Here is a 24,901-nt window from a genome sequence, read left to right on the forward strand (position 1 = left end):
AAAAAATGGTTATTCACCTTTGTAACTATTGCTTTTTGAGAAGTGTGGCTCATGTGTATTCCCCACCCTCCTTCCCCACTGTCGGAGTTGTCAGAAAGAAAGAACTGAAGAGTGTTCGGGTCATCAGGGTCATATATAGTGCCTCACACTCACACCGCTACAGAGGGTTCCATGGCTGACCTGATGGATAGCAGCTAGGGAAGAACTTTCCAGACACCTCAATTGGAATAGATATGAGTAGTACATCTCAAAGAACAACAGTTACAAAGGTGAGTAACTGTTTTTTCTAGTGTTACATCTTGGTGCTCTGAACAACTCTGATAGTTAAGGGATGGGAAATTTTCAAGAACAGCTTACATTTTTGAGATTTCAGTCACTACTATTAAAAAAAAATACAGTGCAATAGGAACAATCCTATAACATGATAGGGAAAAGAAAATGTAAAACAGACTTTTCACAAGAAATCGTCCCTCCATCTCCCCACAAAGCCCAGTTGTCTTACATAATACAAATTACTGTGTTATTGATTGATCTGCATAATTAACTTGTGGGTTTAACTAAAATACACTCTTCGCCATGATGCATGAGTGCCATAGTCTACTTTCTGTCTGCATACTGAACTCTTTATCAATGACACTGAGGCTTCCACCCGCCAAGTGAGAGTAGAACACAACCTATTTCTTTACAAATAGAATACTTGCAATTTGGTTCAACATAGTCCTTTCCAGCCTTTTATAGGCTCATTTTGTTGTGTGTCAGAAATCCTTATTTTAAAACAGCTGATCTAGTGTAATACACCTATACCACCTGCTAAATTGATAGAATCAGACTCTATTTATAGGAAGACTGATATTGCATTTAAAGAAGTCTGTCAAATACAGAACAGGAGCACACCACATCTGTCATGATGACAACCCCAGCATCTGTGAAATTATGACCTTGCTCTTCCTCTTCTATGAACAACTTGATGGCAGATCAATAACCACTTTGGGGACTAATTAAAGTCACTGCAGTGACGGATACTCTGACAGTATGGCCTATCAATTCAACAGTTTGTCAGGCAATTGAGAGGAGCATTGTACATTTCATCAGGATTTTTTTTCCAAATAATAAATTGAAGACCTAGTTCAGAACTCTTTGTACAAGAAAATCTCTCCCACTGATTTCTGAGAGTAAATTGAACCCTAAGAATTGCCACTGAAATACTTAACTATTGATGAGCAAAATAAATGTGTGTTACTGTTTATTTTTAAAATTCTGTTTTTAATTTTATAATGTTACCATTAGAAGGAAATACATCTCAAACCTTCTTGAGCTCTTTGCATTAACTTTGAATATTCCAATTATATTGTATATTTGCATAAAAAGAATAAAACATCCGTATATTTTTGAAATTACTGCTTGTTTAAAAATATTTAGCAATGAAGGTGTTTGTTTATCTTATATGGAAGGCTTTTACTAAACAAAATATTACTAAAATAAATTGTAGGATAAGTTCATTATTGAAATAGAAAAAATTATGATGGGCAACAATTGCACTGAGAACTTATAAGTATTGCAACATTGCACTTCTGCATGAGAACCAGAAAGTAAAACAAACTAGGGTTTTTTAGAAGTCTGTTTTCTGAATTTAGAATTTAGACTCATTTCCATCTGCCTTCAGTTAAGCAGAAGACATGGGCAAGGCAAGCTTGCTGCTATTAATGTTATATACCCACTGGCAAAATCTAGGGAGGACTATGTTTGTGAAACTTGCCTGAGAATGGTGCAATCATAATAATGCATGAGATAGGGAGTGCCATCTACAAAACACTATTCAAGTCAAATGCAGAATATAAGGGCTGATCTATATGCACTTTGTGCACTGATTTGACATCTGTAAGAAACTGATTTAGTTAGTCGTGTAATCTCCGTGTTCATGCAGATTCATTAGCTATATATGTTAATGTCAGTCTTGATATTGATTAACTGCATCTGCAGTAGTGCTGCACCAATTTAACTGTATTACTTTTTAAACCAATATGGCTCGCGCTCTCTGCTGATACTATATGTAGACCAGCCCTCGGTGTACTACAAAAATAAACTTACAACATTCTCTTTCAGGTCGTGTTATCTGATGTTTTATTTATAACAGTAGCAAATACGTTTTCAGATGGAAATATGAATTTCAAATGGACTCTCTCTTCCTCAGAATAAAGTCCGGGCTGCAGGAGATGGTGGGACTGGCAAAGATTTGCTTTCGATGAGTGTTTGTTGGGATATTGTGGATTTTGTACTACTTAGGTGTAAGGAGAGATTGAGATGAAGGCAGGGTTCTCTCAAGGCACATTAGGCTTGAGGGAATGGCATTCCAGTAAGGGCTTACTGGAGTGCTCCAAGCTCAAGTCTGTACTAGACCAAGCAGGTCAGCTTAAGGCAGTGGCCTACCTAAGAAACCAGTTTGTACCCTAATTCTTACCAGAGTTGCTTGATCTTCCCCTTACTGTCCCTATCCAAGAGCAAAGTGCACAGCTTGTCTGCCCTCTGCACTCACCAGCCAGAGAGAGGAATGCAGCAAACTGCACTTTTCCCTTTGCTGACTGTTCCCCCTTCATCAGGGAGCAATGTTCCTGTATGAACTGGATGGGGGAGTCCAGCCTTCTCTAAAGGGTGCCTGAGGAGTGGGAGGCTCAATGCTGGAGCAGTCCTGGACAGGAAGGAGGGCACCTCCAGTCACGCTTTCATCTGCCTGGAGATTCTGTCTCTTTTCTGTATAGTTTTAAGAGAAGTCACCCCTTTCCAGGCACATCTCATTGTCCTGGCACAACCAAACCCTTATGTTGCTATAAGTTCTGATAAGTTATGACTAGAGGAAGTTGTATACCGAATTTGGCAGTCCTAGCTCTTACTGCTTAGGAGAAGTTCTTGAACAAATACCCAGACAAACTCTCTCAATATGTAATAGATTTTAGCATTGAAACTTTAATCCTATGTTTGCAAATGTGTTCAAAAAGGCACTCATTTTGAAATTCTGTACCAATTTTTCTTTCTTAAGGAAGGAAGTGACTGGTCTGTTGTTTTATTTTCAATATAGATCACGTCTTAGTTCTATCAACAGCATAAGTGCTGTCATTCCACAGGGCCAGGGCCCAACAGGGTTGTAGATTCGCTTCAACACAGTGCTGATTAGGGATAATGTACTTTATTAAGCTCACTACTCCACTGCTACTACATTTCACAGGGTACACTCTAGCAAGCGAAAGCTCTAAAGAACAATGGTTAAAGGAGTAAAAGACTCCTTGGAATGTTCACGTCCCTTCAGTTTACCTCCCACCCAGTTACCTCCCGTTCCGGTTACCTCCTACCCGGCCACAGTGGATGTGTCTGCAGCATGGGGCGAATCCTGGTCAGCCCTCAAGGTTGGGGCCCCAATTGAGACTCAGCTAGGGGTGGGACTTTCTACACTAATTATATTACAGTTGTTTACCAGGAGTGGGCGTACCTGGCTCAATGCTATTCTTATCACTCTTATGGGCTGAGACTGAGGTCAAATTTATTTACTGCTTAGCAGTTTCCCAGCTCAAAGCATGGATCAATGGTGATAGAGCCCACATCTGCTGTTTGGGCTTGCAGTATCCCACACTACTCTAAGGTGGGTACAGCAGGGATGGAAACTTTCATCCTAAGCCTGCTAAGCTGCAGGACCCACATAGGACTTTTATGTGACAAGTGCTAAATAATTTAGCACATACATACATTATGCACAATTGAGTTCTCCAAAAGCTTTTTGGTTTTTTTGCACAAAACTTTAAAAATACACCTGTTCTACATTCACCTGAAATAGCATACAGCAGGCTACTGAGAATCAGTGCTCAGCCATGTTTCAATTCTCAGATGAGACTAGTTCACCAGTGATCCTTTCTAGCTGGGAGTCAGCCTCAATGTTTGCCAGCCTGGGGAAGCTTCTTAGGCCTTGCTGGCTATTCAGCTATAGAAGCTGCTTCTACTCCAAGGGTTGTTTTTTTCCCAAGCTAACTCCCCAGGGTAGTCTATTTCTTCAGAGTATCCTGTATACTGATGCGGAAACAGCCCATTTACTTCCTGTTGGCTGACTCATCCTAGGAGAAAATGGTCTGCATGGCCTGACCCAAAGGTGACATCTGCCTGCATGACAGTTCTGTCACTGCAGGAAGTAGAGGGGAGATTGTCAGCTTGAGGATTCCTCTATCTTTTATTCCTTCCCCGAAACCAATATAGAAACCAAAAAACAGACAGGCACATGCCTCTTTCCGGGTATGTCTACACTACAAAGTTAGTTCAAACTAACAGACGTTAGTTCAAACTAACTTTCATAGGCGCTACACTAGCGATCCGTTAGTTCGAACTTAATTCGAACTAACGGAGCGCTTAGTTCGAACTAGGAAATCCTCATTCCACGAGGATTTAGCCTAGTTCGAACTTACTAGTTCGAATTAAGGGCTGTGTCGCCCCTTAATTCGAACTAGTGGGAGGCTAGCCCTCCCCAGGTTTCCCTGGTGGCCACTCTGGCCAACACCAGGGAAACTTGTCTGCCCCCCTCCCGGCCCGGCCCCCTTAAAGGGGCACGGGCTGGCTACGGTGCCCGAGCCATGTGCAAGCCTGCCAGCACCCAGCCAGCAGACCCTGCACCTGGCACGGATTGAGCCACCCATCCGATGCCCCCCAGCCCTCCCCCTCTTCCCGGGACCAGGCTGGCGGCTCCCGGGAGCTTGCCCGGGACCGCAAGAGGCGGGCACCCACCTGAGCTAGTGCGGACATCGTGGATCTCGTCCACGACCTCCGCACTAGGCACAGGAAAGTGGCTGGCTAGGTCAGGAGAGCTGCCAGCCTGGCCACCCAGGAGCAGGTGTGCATGAAAATCAAGGTGGTCCACTGAGCCCCCCGATCCTGAGCCCTGAGCTTACAATGGCCATACTGGGTCAGACCAAAGGTCCATCTAGCCCAGTAGCCTGTCTGCCGACAGCGGCCAACCCTAGGGACCCTGGAGGGGATGGACCGAAGACAGTGACCAAGCCATTTGTCTCGTGCCATCCCTCTTCAGCCTTCCACAAACCTTGGGCAGGGACACCACTCCTACCCCCTGGCTAATAGCACTGCATGGACCCAACCTCCATGACTTGATCTCATGTCCCTTTAAACTCTGTTCTAGTTCTAGCCTTCACAGCCTCCTGCAGCAAGGAGTTCCACAGGTTGACTCTTTGCTTTGTGAAGAACAACGTTCTGTTACTAGTTTGAAGCCTGCTACCCATTCCTTTCCTTTGGTGTCCTCTAGTCCTTCTTTATGGGAACTAATGAAGAATTTTTCTGTATGCACCCTCTCCACCCAACTTCTGCTTTTAGAGACCTCTATCCTGTCCCCCCTCCGTCTCCTCTTTTCTAAGCTGAAAAGTCCCAGTCTCTTTAGCCTCTCTTCATAGGGGACCTGTTCCCAACCCCTGATCATTTTAGTTGCTCTCCCCTCTCCCAGCCTCTCTCTTCCCCTCTCCCACCTCCTTTTCCCAGTCTCCCCCAGTTTTGTTCAATAAAGACAGATTCCATTTTTGAACACAATTGTCCTTTATTTTGTACATCAAGAAGAGGGGCTAGGGAAGGGTAAGTGGAAGGAGGTGAGGGAGGAATGGGGTACGTGCCCCCGATGGGGAGGACTGGGCTGGCTCTGCGGGCTTCTGGGGGTAGAAGATCTCCTGCAGCCCCCCAATTGCCCCCTCTCCCCAGATGGCAGCCTGCGGCAAGTGCAGCTGGTCTGATGGCCTAGTGCTGTGATGTGCCCAGTGTGGGTACTCCGGGCAATCCAAGCCAGGACTGCTTTGCAAGCGAGGCACCCTGAGAACTGTCTTTCCGGGGTGGGGGTCGGGAGCCTTTAAGCACAGCCCTCGGCTAGCCTGAGACAGCAGCTCTACGCTCTAAGTCCTCCTCTGATGCCCTGCCGGCACTGCTTCCGGCCATCCTTAACCCCGCTTCAGGGTCCACTTAATGTGGACGCGCTAGTTCAAATTAGCAAAACGCTAATTTGAACTAGTTTTTAGTTCTAGATGCGTTAGTTCGAATTAGCTTAGTTCGAATTAACTAATTCGAACTAAGTTAGTTCGAATTAACGTTGTAGTGTAGACGTACCCTCACTTAGGGGGCAGGGAGAAGGGTTTTTTCCCTTAATACAACTGTAGTGTGGTATTCCTTTACCATCCCCACTGCTTGGGAAATACACTTTCCACTAGCTGTCCCTTTCTAGCGCTTGGGAGAGGTCGGGGAGAGGATAGGAATGGCACTTCCCTCATTGCTAAAAGGTTTGTTGTGAGGCGTGTGTTACTTTCTTTTATTTTTAAAAGATGTCCAGGATAGAAGTGAGCGGGAAAGACAAACATGCTTAAATTAGGTCTGAATTTCCATCACATTTCTCTTTATCCAAAGTAGTTAGAACAGTTATTTGAAGATGCAAAGTGCAATATGAATAGCCAACAGAGTAGTAGTAATTCTAACACCGTGTACAGTCAACAAGGAAAGTAAATCACATGGGCTAGGCTTGCTGTTAGCTTTTGAGATTAAATTAAATGGAGCTGAAAGGAAAAATACAATATAAAACCTCCAAACCATGTTGGCAAAGACATTTATTCAAGACTTTATAAGATGATGGTCTTGTTTTGGTACCCTGTGATTTTTTTTTTTTATGAGGAGCCTTGATATCCCTGATCTCCTAACTATCCTTTGATTTCCTCTTCCTCAGGTCATGAAAACATACCATATGTATCATGCAGAGAGCATCAGTGCAGAAAGCAAGCTGAAGGAGGCGGAGAAACAAGAAGAAAAACAGATTGGGAGGTCAGGAGACCCTATATTTCATATCCGACTAGAGGAGAGACACCAAAGGCGGAGTTCTGTGAAGAAGATTGAGAAAATGAAGGAAAAAGTAAATAGAATTTCATTAAAAGTTTGCTGTCCTGCTTAATTTGAAGTAAATCCAGTGCAGTTCTGAGATTTCTTTGAAACTGTATCCTAGATTTATATCTCTTAGAGAAAGATTGTATATAATGAGATTAATGTAATCTGTGATAAACTAGTAATAGCTAATTAGATATATTAATGTTATAAACTCATAGCATCTTACAGAGAATTTACAGTTCAGACAGTGAGTGTTTTTACTCCCATTAATTTCCTTATTGCATGACTTGTTCATAAATTACCTTTTCTATTGATGAGGTTTTGAAATCATTTCTCTAAAATGTATAGCAAAAATTGAAGGCTCTTTCTAGTTGGTAGTAACAATTCACACACACTTACCTTTTTTTGCTGCATGATAAAGTTGAGGTATTCAAACTTTCTTACTATATTTATTCACAATTTCTTTCTCAGCGTCAAGCAAAGTACTCTGAAAACAAGCTCAAATCTATTAAAGCTCGAAATGAGTACCTACTAACCCTTGAAGCAACCAACGCTTCTGTTTTCAAGTATTATATTCATGACCTTTCAGATTTAATTGATGTAAGTACTTGATGTTTATACTTATATTCTGTTCAGGAATAATATGTAGTGTTTTTACTCTGCTTTTCATCTTCAAACAGGAAGTGCACAATGTTAGTTACTTTTGTCATTAATCATATATTGATCACTATAAAATTTCATAGTATAACTAATAGTCTATCCTTTTAATTTTATATATTTTTGAAAAAGGAATGTCTGTAGGAAACAGAGTTCATGTCTTTAAAATTTAGTGAGGATTTCTTTCCTAGGTGACTGGAGAAAACATGGCAGCAATATCACTAAATACATAAATGGTTGGAAATTTCCACCTTATGGTGGGCCATGCTTCTGGAACAAGAATGGAGAATTTTAATGCTCCAAGTTAAAAATTTTAAGCTGTACAGGCAGTCCCCGGGTTATGTACAAGATAGGGACTGTAGGTTTGTTCTTAAGTTGAATCTGTATGTAAGTCGGAACTGGCATCAGCCGCTGCTGAAACTGATCAGTTTCAACCGCGGCTGAATCTGGATGCCAGTTCTGACTTACATACAGATTCAACTTAAGAAACCCAGGCGTCCCCAAGTCAGCTGCTGCTGAAACTGATCAGCGGCTGATTCCAGGAAGCCTGGGGCAGAGCAACTCTGCCTCGGGCTTCCTGTAGTCAGCCACTGATCAGTTTCAGCAGCGGCTGACTTGGGGACGCCTGGGGCAGAGCAGCTGGGGTGCTGCTGGGTTGTTCCAGTAGCGCGGCTCCTCGGCACTACTGGAGCAACCCAGAAGCACCTCAGCTGCTCTGCCCCAGGTGTCCTGATTTCAGCCGCTGCTGAAACTGACCAGCAGCGGTTGAATCAGGACGCCTGGGGCAGAGCAGCTGGGGTGCTGCCGGGTTGGTCCGGAGCGGCGCTGCGGGACCAACCCGGCAGCCCCCAGCTGCTCTACCCCAGGGGTAGGCAAGAAAAGCCTGGTCTGCTGGAGGGGGGGGCACTAGCTGAACCCTCCCCAGCAGACCAGGGAGATGGGGGTGGCGGGACCGCCCAAGTCCTCCACGGCTTTGCTCCGTCTCCCTGGTCAGCAGACCAGAGAGATGGGGAGCAAAGCCTCGGAGCACGCCCGCAGTGGGACAGCCACGGCGCGCCGCGGCTGTCCCGCTGCGGGCGTGCTCCAAGACTTTGCTCCCCATCTCCCTGGTCTGCAGGGAGACGGGGATAAAAGCCACGGAGCACGCCCGCAGCGGGACAGCTCAGGCACGCTTGGGCTGTCCCCCTGCAGGCGTGCTCCGTGGCTTTGCTCCCCGTCTCTCTGGTCTGCAGGGAGACGGGGAGCAAAGTCTTGGAGCACGCCCGCAGCGGGACAGCCCAGGCGCGCCGCGGCTGTCCCACTGCGGGCGTGCTCCGAGGCTTTGCTCCCCATCTCTCTGGTCTGCTGGTCGGGAGACGGGGAGTAAAGCCACGGAGCACGCCCGCAGGGGGACAGCTCAAGCGCACCCGGGCTGTCCCGCTGCAGGCGAGCTCCAAGGCTTTGCTCCCCGTCTCCCTGCAGACCAGGGAGACGGGGAGCAGCTTTTCTCGCCCCGGAGGACGGGGCGGCGGACCGCGGCGCATCTGGGTATCCCGCCGCTCCCGTCCTCCGGGGCGAGAAAAGCCCCGTTCATAATTGCGAATCCGACATAAGTCGGATCCGCATAACTCGGGGACTGCCTGTAGTTTTAGTCTGTAAAGCAACCGTATTAAAATGGCACCTTACCAAAAAAAGCTGTTCCTTATGTATACTTGAATTTTAATGCAAAAAATATTTTTATTGGTGTTTAGCACTGTTAGCAGCACTGCATAACCAACACACAGCTATTGCTGAGTACATTGAATCAATTCCATCTTTGGAATTTGGCCTGCAGAATTTATATGCAGGAGATGGAAGGAACCTAGTTTGACTGTGCTCAGGATGAGGTTGTAGGCCTGGAATTTTTTTAAAAAAATGTAAACTTAGTGTTTTCTATACAGAAAACTTTTGAGACACTTTTGCTTCACCACGTTTATAATCCCTTTTCAGAGTAGAACTACACCTTAAATTGCGTTTATATTCACAAATGTCATGCACTGATGTCAGGATGGTCTGTACTATAGGACCAGACTCTGTGTTTTATAGCATGGGTTTATTGCAGGACTTGAAGAATTTACATGACACCTACTAAGGGTCTGGGTGAAAGATGCTTGCTGGAAGGAAGAAAGATATTTTCTCAGTTTTTCCACCACTACCGCTTCTGTATCTTAGCGGTGTCTTTGCTAACCATCTCCTTCTTTGGTCTCTGTTTTTTAGTCGTCCTCCCCAGAGAATAACTCTAGTGCCAGTTTTTTCAAAGAACTTTCTCAAGATGCAGATTGGAAAATTGACCTGATTCTGTCAATTTCACTGAAGTCCACAAAGTTTTCAATGGCAGGATTGAAAACTGACCAGACCAAACCAAACAGTTTTCACTGACCAGGAGGAAGGATTACACAGAAGCAGAAGCACTGAAGCTATTTGTCCACAGACTTACAAAGATGTGATTACATTGCCTAACACTTGGGGGTTCACATCTGAAAAGCTGTTGGCACAATCAAAAAGACTTTTTTTTTAAAGAAAACTTAAAATCAACAGAATTTGGTGGCATTTTCATGAAAGTTATACCTATGTATAATGGATGAGATTTTCAAACTGTGGATTAACATATACAATATCAATTTTAAATAGGCAAAATTGCTTTAAATATGACCATTCCTTAAAAAATATAAATAAAGGGCTTAATTTTTGTACACCTTCTACACCATTGATTTACAGGACTCAGCTACAAATATCTGTAACTTAAAATTGGCTCAGAACCATGTTCAACTAAATCTTCAGTCATTTAAATGAAATATCTTTCAGATATTCATATCTAATCAGAATATTTTCTACATAAGAAGTTGATATAGATTAAGTGTTTACTTTTTGATAAAAGAATCAGTGTTTGTAACTGGAAAAGTTCTGACAAGGCTTTTTAGTTCATAACCACAATATGAAATATATTTTCCACTGTGCACATGTTGTGATGAACCAGAGAAATTTCGTGCTATAAAACTATGAATTAAATATTACAATCCTGATTTAAATTTTTTAAAAGTGATGAAATTCAGTGTTACGGTTGCTTCTTCACTCTCCATCTTCTCTAACTTGTCACCATCTGCCCTCCCAGGCCTACCTCATATGTACACATTATAAAGTCAGTTCTCCTCTCCATCGAAGTGTTGATCAAAGAGGAAGGATTGGGGCCAGGATGGAGCCAGCTAAAACCTGAGTAATATAGAAGGACCAGAATAATATAGAACGTAGCTCTATGTTGGGGTTTAAAGGCTTTTGATACATAATGTTGATCAGCCATTGGAGACCGATATCTTACAGTGATGACTTAGCTATTTGGTAATGAATGTATGCGAGAGAGCGAGAGAGAGAGAGAGTGTGTGAGTGTGTAATACTACAACAGAATGAAAGGGGTTAAATTTTTCAATAAATAGTTCATAATGCAGCTTGATTTCTGCAAATTCATATGGAAGATTCTAAATTGTAACTCTTCAGCTGAATCCTGAACTCAGTTTGACCTCTTCAATTCATTCATTTCATTAACAAAGTTTAATGCTTCTTTCTTAAAATGCTGCTGTGCAGTTAATGAGAAAGGAAGAGCCTAATAAAAATGCACCTTGAGTCTTAAACATGTGTTTTGGGAAGCAACTTACAAAATAACTTTTGAAGCCAACCTTGATAAATGGAGTGGTAGAATAAACATTATTTAGTTATGTACAGTTGCTTCTATTTCCTTTTTAGTCAAACAGAGAAATGTGGATATCTCTTAAGTAGATTATTTCCCCTCTGTTGGCTCTACTGTGGATCTAATTCATACGTAGAAGAAAGTGTGTACATTTGACATATTGTGTGGAAAAGCTGGAAGGAAATCTTTTTCAGCTAGACTGAGCAAGCCTGGTTCATGGGGGTATTTCTTAAAACAAGAGCTCTCTTAGCAGCAATACAATACGCACCCCTGCTAATCTGAATGTTTGTATGTCGGTCCATATGGTACATATCAACATTCAGTTATTTGAAGATTGCCATATCATTCCAATTACAAAATTTGTCTGCTTGTAATAGGAAAGTCCTTTTTGGGACATTTCAAGCACCACTTAATCTAAAGGTAAATGCAGGGGAAATAGCAATCAAACTAAAATAGTATCAACAGTAAATCCTGGAATAAATAAAATATTCACAGAGCATCTGATATGAAAGTATATTAATAAAGAACTAAAGAAAATTAATGTAATTAATTCAAATTAACATGGGTTTATGGAAGATAGTCGGATGGGATCTAACTTGATATCTTTTTTGACAAGATTATGACTGTTATTGATAACGTTAACAGTAATGAGGTAATAGATTTCTGTAAGGTATTTGATTTGGTGCTGCATGATGTCTTGATTAAAAACGTAGAATGATGTAAAATTAACATGTCCCATATTATGTGGATTAAAAACTAGCTAACTGAAAAATCTCAAAATGTAACTATAAACAGAGAATCATCACCAAGCAGGACTGTTTCCAGTGTGATTCAGATTGATTCTTAAGCCTAATTTTTGTAAACATTTTTATCGGTGACTGGAGAGAAAACATAAAATAACCATTGATTGAAATTTGCAGATTACATAAAAATTGGGGAAATAACAAAGAGGACAGATCAGAGTGATCTAAGTCTCTTGATAAATTGGGCACAAGTAAACAATATTGGTTTTTAATATGGTTAAATGTACATGTGTAGGGACAAAGAATGTAGGCCATACTTCTAGGATGGGGACTCTATCCTGGGAAGCAGGGACTCCAAAAAGATTTTTGGAGTGTAGTGCATGGTTAGCTGAATTCAAGCTCCCAGAGTGACATTGAGTCCAAAAGATCTAATGCAATCCCAGGAAGCATTAAACAAACAGGAATCTCAAATAGGTGTAGGGAGATTATTTTACTTCTGGATTTGGCACTGGAGGGCTATCACTGGAATACTGCCCACAATTCAAGAAAGATGTTCATGAATTGCAGAGTGTTCAGAGAAAAACTATGAGAACAATTGAAGGACTCAAAAACTTGTCTGATAGCGATAGACTGAAGGAGCTCAATCTATTCAGTTTAGCAAAGAGAAGATGTGGGGCTGAGCAGTGTTCCTTGTAAGCTGTGCAATTGTGCCGCCACTCGAGGGGTTGTGGGAATGAAAATGCTGGTCAGATGATTAGCAGAACACTCTCAGCTCACTATTTTTGTTTCTATTGCTGGTGCATATTCGCACATGCCTCAGCGTGCACACAAAAAATTCTGCACGTGAATGGAAAAAATCTGCACATGGATGGAAATGATCAGAGAGAACTTTGGGGCTGACTTGATCATTGTCTGTACCTTTATAGGAAGCAAATATTTAATAATAGGCTCTTCAAGCTAGCAGAGCAAAGGTACAACATGATCCGGTGGCTGGAAGTTGAAGCTAAACAAATTCAGACTGGAAATAAGGTGTACTTTTTTTAATGGGGAGAGTAATTAACCATAGGATCAATTTACCAAGGGTCACAGTGGATTCTCCATCACTGATCATTTTTAAATCAAAATTGGATATTTTTCTAAAAGATCTGCTCCGGGAACTCTTTGGGGGAAGTTCTATGGTTTGCATTATGTACAAGGTCAGAGGATCCCGGTTGTCCCTTCTAGCCTTAGCATCTGTGAAAACCAGCTTGGAAACCTCCTTTATCCCCATTGTCCCAAAATGTGAAAACTAAACACCTCTGCTGGGCACTTCCACTATTCACCTCTTTACTGGCAAGGACTGAGTCTATGCATAACAAAAGAAAACCTTGAATAAAAAGGAAAGGACTCAGCATTAATTTGGGAAAACATTTCACCAACAGCTAGACAGTTCACCACCAGCTTCCCCATGGCTGGATCTGGCATCAGCTGAAGGTAGGGAGGAGAAGGCATCAGTTAAAGGTAGGGAGTTGGTGTGGGTCCCAGTGGCCTATTGGATTAGGCATCCACCTATGGAGCCTGCCTCTACACCAGCCGTGGCCAATCCATGGCTTGCAAGCTGCATGTGGCTCTCCTTCCCCCCTTCTTCCTCTCCAAAGTGCAGTTCACAGACTTTAACCCAAAACAGCAAAAACTGTTCACTTTGCAAAGCAGGTGTGTCTATTGATCGTCTAGGCAAAGCAGCCGTGCCTATGCAAATGCTGCCTACTTATGAAGTCTTTTTCACAGTTCATCAACGTCTACTAGGTGAGGAGAGCTTGTTCAGATCATCTGTCCAGCTTCAATGGTTACCCATTAGTTGGCGATGGATCTCTTTAACCACAAGGACTGCTGCTTTCAGTTAGGTTCGGAACTTGAATTCAGTTTGGATTAATGTCAAAATGTTTTGGTTGCTTATTCAGACTTTCCAGATGTCTTGGCTCAGGAGTGTAGTATCTGAAAACCTTGAGAAATTTGACCGTTCTACTGCTGGCAGTGATAGCAGTTTATCTAAAAGTGCCAGGACCTTACAGTTTGGGTTCTAGAAATGGAGGAAGGTTCGAAAATGATGACCCTGTCTTTTCCAGGCTGATTAAGCCACCCCTACTTTTCAGCTCTGATTGTAAGTCCACCCTGATGATAGCTTAAACCTTTCATCTTCTTCTTTCTGAGTAGCCTGTGTGGGGTGTTGCCTGGTGGAACCTTTCGCAGAGTAAGAAATCCCCTCTTCAAAAATCTCTGATTCATCCACAACAAATTGTGCTTTGTATTGGAGGCACTGCTGGAAAATACACACTTAGATTTTGCTTCTTAGGCTTCATAAACTTCGTAGAGTTTAGTTTTTGAGGGAAGTAAAATATTAAACTCTGTGTGCAAATCTATTGTGCAGAAGTCTGTGGTCTCATTCTCACTTCTCTTGCTGTCAATAAGAGTACTGTGAAGTGCTGAAGAGCGTATCCTGCTTCAGTGGCGAAACCCTTCAGGCTGATTAAGAAGCTGCACTGATATGTTTCCAGGATAGTCCCATAAAGCTTTATTTACCCAAACAAATGATGATTGTGGTTTTAATTCTTGTAAATGAAAATGGTTGCTAAGTGCATTGAGGGGTGAACACTGGCATCTTGGGGACTTTCAGGGGGTGAAATCTGCAGCCCCATTTTCTGGCTTTTTGGAGAAGCTGAATCAAAATTCCATGTGCTTGCAATGGTGATTTCCTTTATAAATCAATAAGTTGTTAATACAAATCTGAAAGCTCTTATTTTTCTAGATTCAGATTGTATTTCCCTGTAATTTTAAAACAAGTAACTAACTGGCCACTATAATATAACCAACTATTGTCATATGTATTTTTTTTCCTCTCAGTTTAATCTCCCATGAGTTCTTGCTGGAATGAATATTCTTAAAATAAAAACAACTGCCCTTATCCTTTCTTTTAACATCATTGTATGTCTCTCTTTTCATCCAAGACAGTGAGTTGAATTAAAGATCTTATTTAACACAGAACAAGGGAAAAAACAGAGAGAGGTACTTCCTTTACAAAGAAATGCTAACAGTCTTATTTTTTTAGACTAATCTTTTAAAATATAGATGTTGCTGGATTTAAAAGTTTGGGACTTTGGTTTTAGTAAATGTATCAGTCATTCCTCTCCACAGTAGGAATGTATGTCATTGTATATACTTAACTAAGATTGAAATCCTCCCTTTGTAGACTTAAAATTGTTCATGTACTGTTTTGGGTGGCCATTATCCCATCAGCAGGAAATGACCTGCAGTAACCTCTGAGGCTGAAAGCTGTTGTTGATCAGGGCAGTTTTGTGGTCAGCAATGTGAATGAAACAACCCTTATTGTCATAGTTTTTCAAAATAGAATCACTTAGGATTAGTAATTAGACTCCTAAACATATGGCAAGGTGTAAAAGATTTGTTTCCTTTAAAGGGAGTTTTTACATTCAGATACGGTAAATAGTTTAGAATTTCTCTTTATAGATAAGATAGAGGGATCAAAGTATATTACTTTCCCTAAGATACTATAATAGTTGAGAGAGAGGCATATGTGCATAAATATACAATGGGTTATAGGCTTGATTCACCCTCCCGGCACAGGGTGGGATGCAAATTGCCTTTTTGGCCTCCCGCCCCACCTATGGGTTCACCGGAGGGAGGGTAGTGTTAAACTTCAGCTGAGCTCCAAGGGTGACTGAAGTCAACTGGGGGGTATACTGAACTAGCATGCCCCAACTACCCTAGTCATGCATCCTCCCTGACTGAGCCAACCTCCCTTAAAACTATTGTGTTTCCCTATGAAAAATACAAATCAAGGATGTTTTAAGAGGCACTTTTGCTCTTTTAAAACATTTTACTAAATACGTCTACTCTGTTTTAGAGGCGGATGTAGTTCCAATTGAAAATAAAAACTCAATGGGAGGAGGGTGTTTTGTGTGTTAATTTAAGCATGGGACTACAAACAGGAACTCTAGTTTTAATTCTGACCACACCACTGACTTTACTATGTTGTCTTGGAGAAGTTACATAGGGTCAAATTTGAAACAGAAAGTTACACACATATTCTATTGAAATACCCATTAGCATGTGCAAACTTGAATTTTTCTGTGCTGCTGTGGCAATTGTGCACATGTATACCCAGAAATATACACACACTTCTGTATAGTGACCTCTGGCCTCCCATTCAGAATTGTCCCTTTATTTCTCCACTTCCATTTCTCCATCTATCACATGGAAATAGCTACTTACCATCTTGACATGACTATTGTGAGATTTAATTAGTTGGTTTGCAAAGCACTTTGAAGGTGGGGGGAAAAAAACCACTGATTCAATACGTGCTATTTGTTATATATGTTTTTTTATGTCATTGTCACTGGAATTTGCTTCTGCTTTTTAATTTTTCTTTTCTCCTTGTTATATTATTAGTGTTCCGATCTTGGATATCATGCAAGTTTGAACAGAGCCCTAAGAACATATCTTTCTGCAGAGTATAACCTTGAAACCTCTAGACATGAAGGCCTAGACATCATTGAGAATGCTGTTGATAGCTTGGAGTCCCGAAGTGACAAGCAGAGATTTATGGAGATGTATCCCACTGCCTTTTGTCCACCGATGAAATTTGAGTTTCAGTCTCATATGGGGGATGAGGTCAGTAATTAGTAACTTCTTTGTGACAAATAGCTAAACCATTTCTGTTTCTGCATAAAAGAAAACTTCCCTGCTCTGAATTATTTTCTGCAGGATATGGCTTTTATTCACTTCTACAAATAATCTAGTTAAAGTGAAATGTAAGCCAGTTTTATTTATACAGACACAAATGGATCAGCAAACAAAACCTTTGGCAGATCTGGAAACATATTGTTCAGAGCTCCTCAAAATAATTCAGATGCAAGAACAATCCTTTGGTACTATGCTTTGTATTACACTTCAGTGGCATTGGCTCACAATTTCTACAACTTCCACATTGTGCCCAGCACAGGAACAGAAGCAATAATGGCTTTATATCACTGCCACTCAGTGGAGCTTCCTAGTGCAACTTAGAGGGGCCTTGAAGCATAATATCCGGAGATTGCCAGAATTAAAGTGGTCTCCAACCATGCCCCTATTTCTACTACATTAGGGACTGGTGGCAGCATAGAATGCTACACCATCTGGGGATTTCCTTCTGCAAGGGAAAGCTTAGATGTGTACTGTTTTGTGGTCCTGGAATAGCCAAATGCCATATTGCAGAGGAACATCAAGGCTGCTCTCTGTTTTCATAGAATATTGTGACTTTTTCTACATCTTACAGTATGAAGACTTAAAATAATTGACGTGGAAAATGCCAATCTAAATGTAATTACATTTTTACTAGCTTTAACAGCAGTTCATCTGGTTTTAAAGAGAGTGACAGAAGTCAGCACTGGTGAACTGAATTTTTCTCTGAGTCTGATAGCTATTTTTTATTCCTTGTTAGGTTTGTCAGGTCAGTGTCCAGCAACCGGTGCAAGCAGAGCTTATGCTCAGGTATCAGCAGCTACAGTCACGACTGGCCACACTCAAAATTGAAAATGAAGAGGTGAGATTTCTCTCTGCTTGCAAAGTGTGATAAACAGCATTTTGGGAGAGGGAGAATTTCCACCATGGGGGGCATATATTGTAGGCTGGGGGAAGCTGAGCCTCACCAAATAGCCCCCTCTGGCTCCTTCCTCAGGCCACCTCCTGCAAGACACTTGCTCCTTGGCCCCAGCCCAGGCAAGCTACTCCTCTCTCGGAAAATGGGCTGTGGCTACAGCAGCTGGCCTATGGTCGGGACCTGGGTTGGGTCCCTCTGAACACTGGGGCTGGAGGCATTCAAGAGGTCTGGGAGCTGGGATTGCTCTGAGCTCTGGTGGGGGAAGAGGGCCATTAACAGTGGGATTTTGGGCAGAAGGGGTGGGCAGGGCCACAGACTAGCTTCCCTAGGCCTATGGTTCACCTGCCACCCATGATTTCCATTGTGTCAAAAACTAAGCATAATTTAGACCAGTGTTTCTCATCCTGCTGCCCAATCAACCCAGATCTGCAGTCCCTGGGAGACTCTCAGGGCTGTACAGATAGTATTGAATGCAGCCCAAAATAGTAAACGGGATGAGAACCATTGGTTTAGTCTAAAATGGTTTAAATCTAGATGCACAAATTTCATTCATAATATCAAATATCTATACAAATTTCAAAGTTTAAAAACTGTGTCCCAGCAGTGAAATTATGCCTTACTACATCTCAAATGCATCACTGTGAGACAAGGAGCTGCACAGAACATGTTCCAGTGCAGAATTCGGCCTTACAGATCATTGAGTCACCTGTAGAAATGAATCAGACCAAAAACATCTCAATGGTTTGGTACAACATTTTAGGAAAGGCCTGTAATGAAGTTGTTAATGAGTCAGAATCAGTTATAACTAATTTAAAAATGTGTGCATTTGAGTTTGTGTATTGCTTTCCATGAGAATTCATTGTGTGTGTTTGAACTTGTATTTGTTGATTCCTGTACATTTAGGATTCATTGAAAATATTCTTATTTATATGGATATTCTTCAACTTAAAAAAACATAGTCCTCAGTGTTTCAGCTTATGCTTCTGTTTATTTGACCCATATGTGTAACTCATTAATTTTGCTTTTTAAAAGGAAACACTTGAATTCCAGACAGTGCATTTATTTTTAAACCAAATATAGATCAAGTTATTTTCATTTAGGTGGTTTTAAATGAGCAACATTTGTTGAAATTACTGCACTTTCCTTGTAAATGCTCAGTCCACCTTTATTGAAACTAATTTATTTAAGCAAAAACCAGCATGTTTCAACTCTTGGCAGTACATATGCATATCAGCCAATGAGTCTTTGTTGAAACTAGCACAGTAAATTTCCCCCTTCTCAGTACCTCATAACTAAGGTCATTGGCAAGCCACTACAAGGAACCTCCCATTGCAGCTGTATGCATGGACCTGTTGTTATACAGAAGAACACAGATTCTAGATTTATTCATGTTCCATACATTTTGGATTTTAAAGTTTTAATCTCTCTATCTTTCTATCAAGCATTCTATGGGCAAATATATAAAAACAACAGATTAAAAATATTACATTTATTTTCTCCTACAAAATAGAACTTGTCAATTTTGGGCAACTAAGAAGTTACACTAGCAGAATTACTGAGGTCTAATTATCTAATTCCCCCCCTTCTTTCTTCTGCGGATTTAACAAATGATTAGCCCCTGGATTGGCAGCTCTGAAGGATGAAGAATTTTTTGCTGCGTTCTATGGCTGCAGAGGCGGAATCTTTGTTATGCTCTTAACTACAGCTGTTTACACATGGTGATATTGAATGCCTGTCCTGATGATGGCTCACCTACTAAAAGAAAGTTGCTCTTTTCTTTAAAAAGAACAAAAAAAAAGCTAAGTGCTCTTCACTGCACCCTGGCAGCATATGGAGGCCATGCATAAATTGTACTTGTGCCCATTTTAAAGCAGTTCTTAAAACTAAAAGCCAAGGCATCTTCTTAACTCTATTCATACCTTGAACATGTGAATCAAAATGTAAATACTTATGTTAACATCAGACATGCAATAGACTATTTAAATAATAAACTGTTTAATTTCAGAGTAACTCAGATTACCCATTTAGGAGATGTGGGTGAAAGCAAGATTAAAATAGAGGCGGTAAAAAAGCCTATTGATTGCCCACCAAATGAGAGCACAAGCATAGGGAGAAGCAGGAGGCATATGACAGTATGTCAGGGCATAGGTATGGGGAACCATTGCTTCACAGAGACAGATGTGTTTGTGCAAAGGAGGTGCATATAGAAGTTACTTTATGAAGCCAGGGAGTAGGTCACCCACTTCACCTCCAAACAGAGGTGAAATTAATTGCAAAGACTTACCAGAATACTTGGGTCCTTGGCAAGGTGGGGGAATAACTCTCTGGTCCCCAGAAGGGGTAGGGCCTTGCGTGGAAGGTGCGGGGTTGAGACCACATTCCTCCAGCCAGCGCTTCATAGCTGCCACTACTGTGGCTGCTACAGTAGCAGTGTCTGGGGGAGCCTTGGGCCCTTTTAAATCACTGGGCTCCAGGGCAGCTGCTCCCTCTCACACTCCCCCATTTTGGTGGCCCTGCGGGTAGGGTCATGTTAGAGCTGCCGGAGTCAGACTCTGCTGGAAGGACCACCAACAGGAGAGGAGCAAATGGGACAACTTTAATATCTGCCATGAATGGGCCAGTACTGGTGGCTGGTTCTTACCAGTACACCATACTGGCCCACTTTCACCTCTGCCTCCAAACGTATTCATCAAACATTCCATTCTGCAGAGCTTCATGGTACACACACTACCAACTGGATCTTCTCACTTGTCTTTTCATTGTCAGGATGCAGTGCATCTCTTGTTGTGTTTCTAGTCATCTGTCCACTCTGAATGGCCATATTAAACACATTTCTGCAGCTAGTAGGAGATGCTATGATAGCTGTGTAAACTGTACGTTCTTCAATCTCTTCATCCATATTGTAGCTGTGGGTTATAGACATGATCTTTAAAACATCTAACCCCTTACCAACATAAGGGTATTGCTGCACCAGAGTTTCTCCTGGGAGAACAGCGTGCACTGCAAGCCATGCCAGCAGATGTGCTCAATCATATTTTAATCTGGGGAGCCAACAGTTCAGGTTAGAGCACAAGTTTCTTTACCTCTTTCTATTCACTACCACTTCGTTTTTCACTTTATTGTTCAGAGGCCAAATTCTGTCAGTCAGAAGATTAGCCTATATTTGGTTTTAGTAACATATTAAAGCATAGTGACAGTTCTAGGAACCAGTGATCTCTTTATTCTGTTATTTCTATACCAGTGCGAAACATGTCACTTGCTATTGTCATCACCCACTGTTCATTCACAGAGCATGTAAGAGAGAATTCACTTCAGTAATTAGTTTCCATTTTAAGCTGCTTCTAGGATTTATTTATGTTACTTTCTGTAATTGATAAATCGCATTGTTCATACCAGGTTAAGAAAACAACAGAAGCTACTTTGCAGACAATACAAGACATGGTCACCATTGAGGACTATGACGTATCAGAATGTTTCCAGCACAGTCGCTCTACAGAGTCTGTGAAGTCAACTGTCTCTGAGACATACATGAGTAAGCCCAGCATTGCAAAAAGAAGAGCTAACCAGCAGGAGACTGAACAGTTCTATTTCATGGTATGTTGGTTGCTTCTTCAGCCTTGTGATGTTGTCCAAACACCTGTAGTAAGTGTTTTCAGAAAGAATTCTGCAAAGATCCTGGTTTTAAGTAAAAGATAAAATTGATCAATTGATTTTCATCGCTGCAGAAATTCAGAGAATTCCTGGAAGGGAGTAATCTCATCACAAAGCTGCAAGCAAAACATGATTTACTGCACAGGACACTTGGAGAAGGTAAATGATGCAGAAGATACTGGAAAGCAATTCTAGGATGAACCCACTAAAATATTTAAAGCATAAGCAGTAGAAAATTACAAAGCTCAGAGTCCTAGTGCCCAGTCTGATTTCTTTGCCAGGCATAATTCAGAGCAGTAGTTAGAGCCTTTTCCTGCACAAGAGAAAGCTATAAATTGGTTTTATTTCTTCAGTAGTTATTAGTTTGCATTTTGCAAGTATAACAATATGGACAAATGAATCTATTTGGCAATGAAGCTATTGAATGAAACATCTGTGTTCTGATTTGAGAAATAATACAATACCAGATATACGCTTAATTAAAAACTGTGTATAATGTACTGTTTTTTGCTTCCTGAATTTTTTTGCAAACACATAAATGGCAACGTTCTGTAAGGCTCCTATCCTTTAACAGAAGCCATTAGCACAGATCGTCATGCCCCACAGAGCTCCACTGTGGCTCTACTCTACTGACTGCAGGATCAGGTGATCCGATTTAGACTCTCAAAAGAAGAATTGGGGAAGTGTCATGAACTAGCACACTGAAGAACTGGGAGCGAGTGAGGGGAGACGAGCAAATGAACCCATTTCCCACACAACAGCTTTAGTGAGTGGGGACCCAAGAGATGGGAGATAGAAAGCCAAGAGAAGATACTCCCTGGAACTGAGAAAAAGCTAACAGGGGAAAATCTACATCAGGCCAGTCTTCCACCCCTGGTCCTATGGCAGCAATGTCAACTCTGCCCATTGTGGGACTCCACCACACTCCCCACCCTGCCCCGGAGATGAATGGCTATGCAGTGAAGTTAAAATATTTGCAGATGACTAGCCTAAATAATTATGTCAAATCCAGAGAAGACTCAGGAACTTCAGAGGGCTTTAACCAAGCTAAGTAAATAGGCAACATAATGGTAAATGAAATGAATTATTTATAAATGCAAAACAATGCACATTAGGGAGATAAAAATCAAACTACTCATATACCTCATGGTTATAAATGAGCTATATCAACTCAGGAAAATGACTTGGGTATCATTACGGACAGTTCAATGTGCAACACTGGCACACCCTTAAGTGAATAACAAAATTGTTATTAACAAGCAGTTACAGTCAAGAACTCTCTATTTTTGGCAATGAACAAGCTTAGGCAACAGTCAAGATGCAATCTAATCCTGGCAAAGAGCTATTTACATATTGATTTAGTCATTAAAATACATGAGCATGAACAATGGAGTCTATTTAGAATTTTACATCACATTACTTACAGTACCAAATGGTTCTTTAGGAGAAAATGTCTGAGAAGTAGCTTATGTGGATTGTTTTCAGTTATTTAAAACTCTGGAGATGGACGATAACCACACGTTGCCCTGAATCTTTGTGCAGCTGTAAATCTTGTGAAATAAACTCGGGTTAAAAATAATTCAAGATGAATAGCAAACTGGCAAACATAAGTATAGCTACATAAAAAAAGCTTTTATTTCCATCAACTACAACTGAATCCTTGTTCGTTGAACTCTTCTAGGTCACAGAGCTGAATACATGACCACAAGGTAAGATATATTTTTTTAATCTCTTTTGTTACAGGAAACTACAAACATAATGAAGATTCAAAAATCACTTATAATGAAGAATGTAAGGAATCTGAAATACAAATATTGATAAATGTACAGAAGCATATTTGCACCACACATTCTAGCATCTAACTAAGCTAATGCTGTAACTATAAAATGATTAAGAACTGATTTGTCCATCTTTTTCTGGGTTTATAAACTAGGGTGCCATGTTGAGAGTGCAGGGTGGGCAGCAGCCATGTGTATCAGGATGCTGCTTGCTTTTCTTCCTGGCTATCAGGAAGCAAGGGGAAAGTACTTGGATTCCGTGAATTACTGCTCTGCTCCTCCCTTCACTAAGTAGGAGTTAGAGGCATGCATGGAATCCCTGTACTGTTCCCTCACTCACTTATTGTCGGGAATGGGAAGAAAAGCAAGCAGCATCCCAATATGTATGGCTGCTGCCCCTCTCCCTCCTCCCTTCCCACACTCTTCCAAATGGCGCTCTTGATTATAAAGTACTTTTGTGAACGTTTTGGGCAACGTCAAATACTGTGAACAGAAGAGAAGCCTCCATAAAATCTCATAAAGTTGAAACCTCCATTTAAAGCAAATTTTTGCTCTGGTGAATAGGGGTGAAATCTTTTTAAATTATATAAACATTTCTGCAGTCTTATGTCGTAATGCAGCGTTCCAACTTCTCAGTTTTGCAAGATATCTCTTCTCAAGTAGAGTTTCTTCTGCTGCCAGAGCACTACTGTGAAAATAGAAGTTTTAGGGGAGAAGAATTTCTTTAATGATTAATTAAAAATAGTCTCCAGTCCTACACCATCCCAGAGTCCCACCACTATTTTTCTACGTTTTAAAGTAATTGTAAGTGATTTTGTGTGGGTGGGTGGTTTGTTTTTTTTAAACAGTTACTGGCTCCAGATGAAAATGTCTATGTAGTGCCTAAGGAATACAGTGATAAGTTTTAATTTTCATTTGACTTTTCTCCACCATGAGGCAACTTTTCTGCTTAATAAAACCGGTGATTAGAATACTGGTGTATCATACTGTGGTTGGCAGGATGAGTTTTTGTTCCTGCTGCACGTTTCGTGCATAATACAAAGTAATAAGACCATTGCAATCATGCACCTTTTTTGGCGGGGGAGGGAGAGCCAGTACATGACTCTTCTATGGCAGCTTTGTAAAGAAAGTCAGAATGATCAGTGAGGTATTTATTTTTAGCAGAATTTTTGCTCTCTTTAATCCTTTGTTACATTTAAATCTTGTGAAATGTCCTTGTTTGACAAGTACTGTTTTTGTTTTCCTTTTTTCTTCCTAAAATGGTTTATTACTTTGCCACAAGCTTACAGATATTTATGTAGTTCTGTGACTTTTTCTACCTTGCTCAGTAATCATATTCCCTTCCCTTGGGCCTCCAAATCTTCCCACTAATCCCCAGAAACACAAGAAGCCCAGGCCACAATCACAATATAAGGCTAAGCTGTCTAATGGTGATATGGAGTCATTTATCAAGGTACTGACACCAGCTCTCTCAGTGGCTGATTTCAACAATTCTTCCTCATGTAAACTGAGGAAGATCATTATATTCAAATCTGTCTTGGGGCTCTTGCCAGCTGATCAATAAAATAATTCCTAAAGTCAGAGGGAAAGAGAAGAATACAATATTCACATTGAACTTCCTTATAATGTATTGAATTGGAGTATGGATGATAGTGACAGCCTAGTTTTGATAAAGAATTTACAGTTAATTAAAAGATAAAATGTAATGTTCTATTCCATGATCTGACATTATTTCCTACTAGCAATTGTAATCATTTTAAATGCATCAGAACCCTATGTAGAACCCATAGTACACTGGATCTGAAATCCAGGTTTTGATTTCCCATGACTTCAGGAATTCATT

General features: G+C 41.1%; 1 protein-coding gene across 2 annotated transcripts in view; it reads left to right on the forward strand.

The window, feature by feature from the left end:
- SRGAP1 (SLIT-ROBO Rho GTPase activating protein 1) overlaps window positions 1-24,901 on the forward strand; it is a 219,985-nt gene that overhangs the window by 145,220 nt on the left and 49,864 nt on the right. The window contains exons 5-12 of one of the 2 annotated variants that reach the window (XM_006130209.3): window positions 6,740-6,922; window positions 7,366-7,494; window positions 16,441-16,662; window positions 17,471-17,572; window positions 21,026-21,223; window positions 21,355-21,439; window positions 22,962-22,988; window positions 24,408-24,511. In XM_006130209.3, the coding sequence (XP_006130271.2) occupies window positions 6,740-6,922; window positions 7,366-7,494; window positions 16,441-16,662; window positions 17,471-17,572; window positions 21,026-21,223; window positions 21,355-21,439; window positions 22,962-22,988; window positions 24,408-24,511 (1,050 nt within the window). Of the gene's footprint in view, window positions 1-6,739; window positions 6,923-7,365; window positions 7,495-16,440; window positions 16,663-17,470; window positions 17,573-21,025; window positions 21,224-21,354; window positions 21,440-22,961; window positions 22,990-24,407; window positions 24,512-24,901 lie in introns of both variants that reach the window. The other variant, XM_075930928.1, reaches the window with a different exon arrangement.

The sequence above is a fragment of the Pelodiscus sinensis genome, chromosome 1, assembly GCF_049634645.1.
Source record: "Pelodiscus sinensis isolate JC-2024 chromosome 1, ASM4963464v1, whole genome shotgun sequence".
NCBI classification, from domain to species: domain Eukaryota; kingdom Metazoa; phylum Chordata; order Testudines; family Trionychidae; genus Pelodiscus; species Pelodiscus sinensis.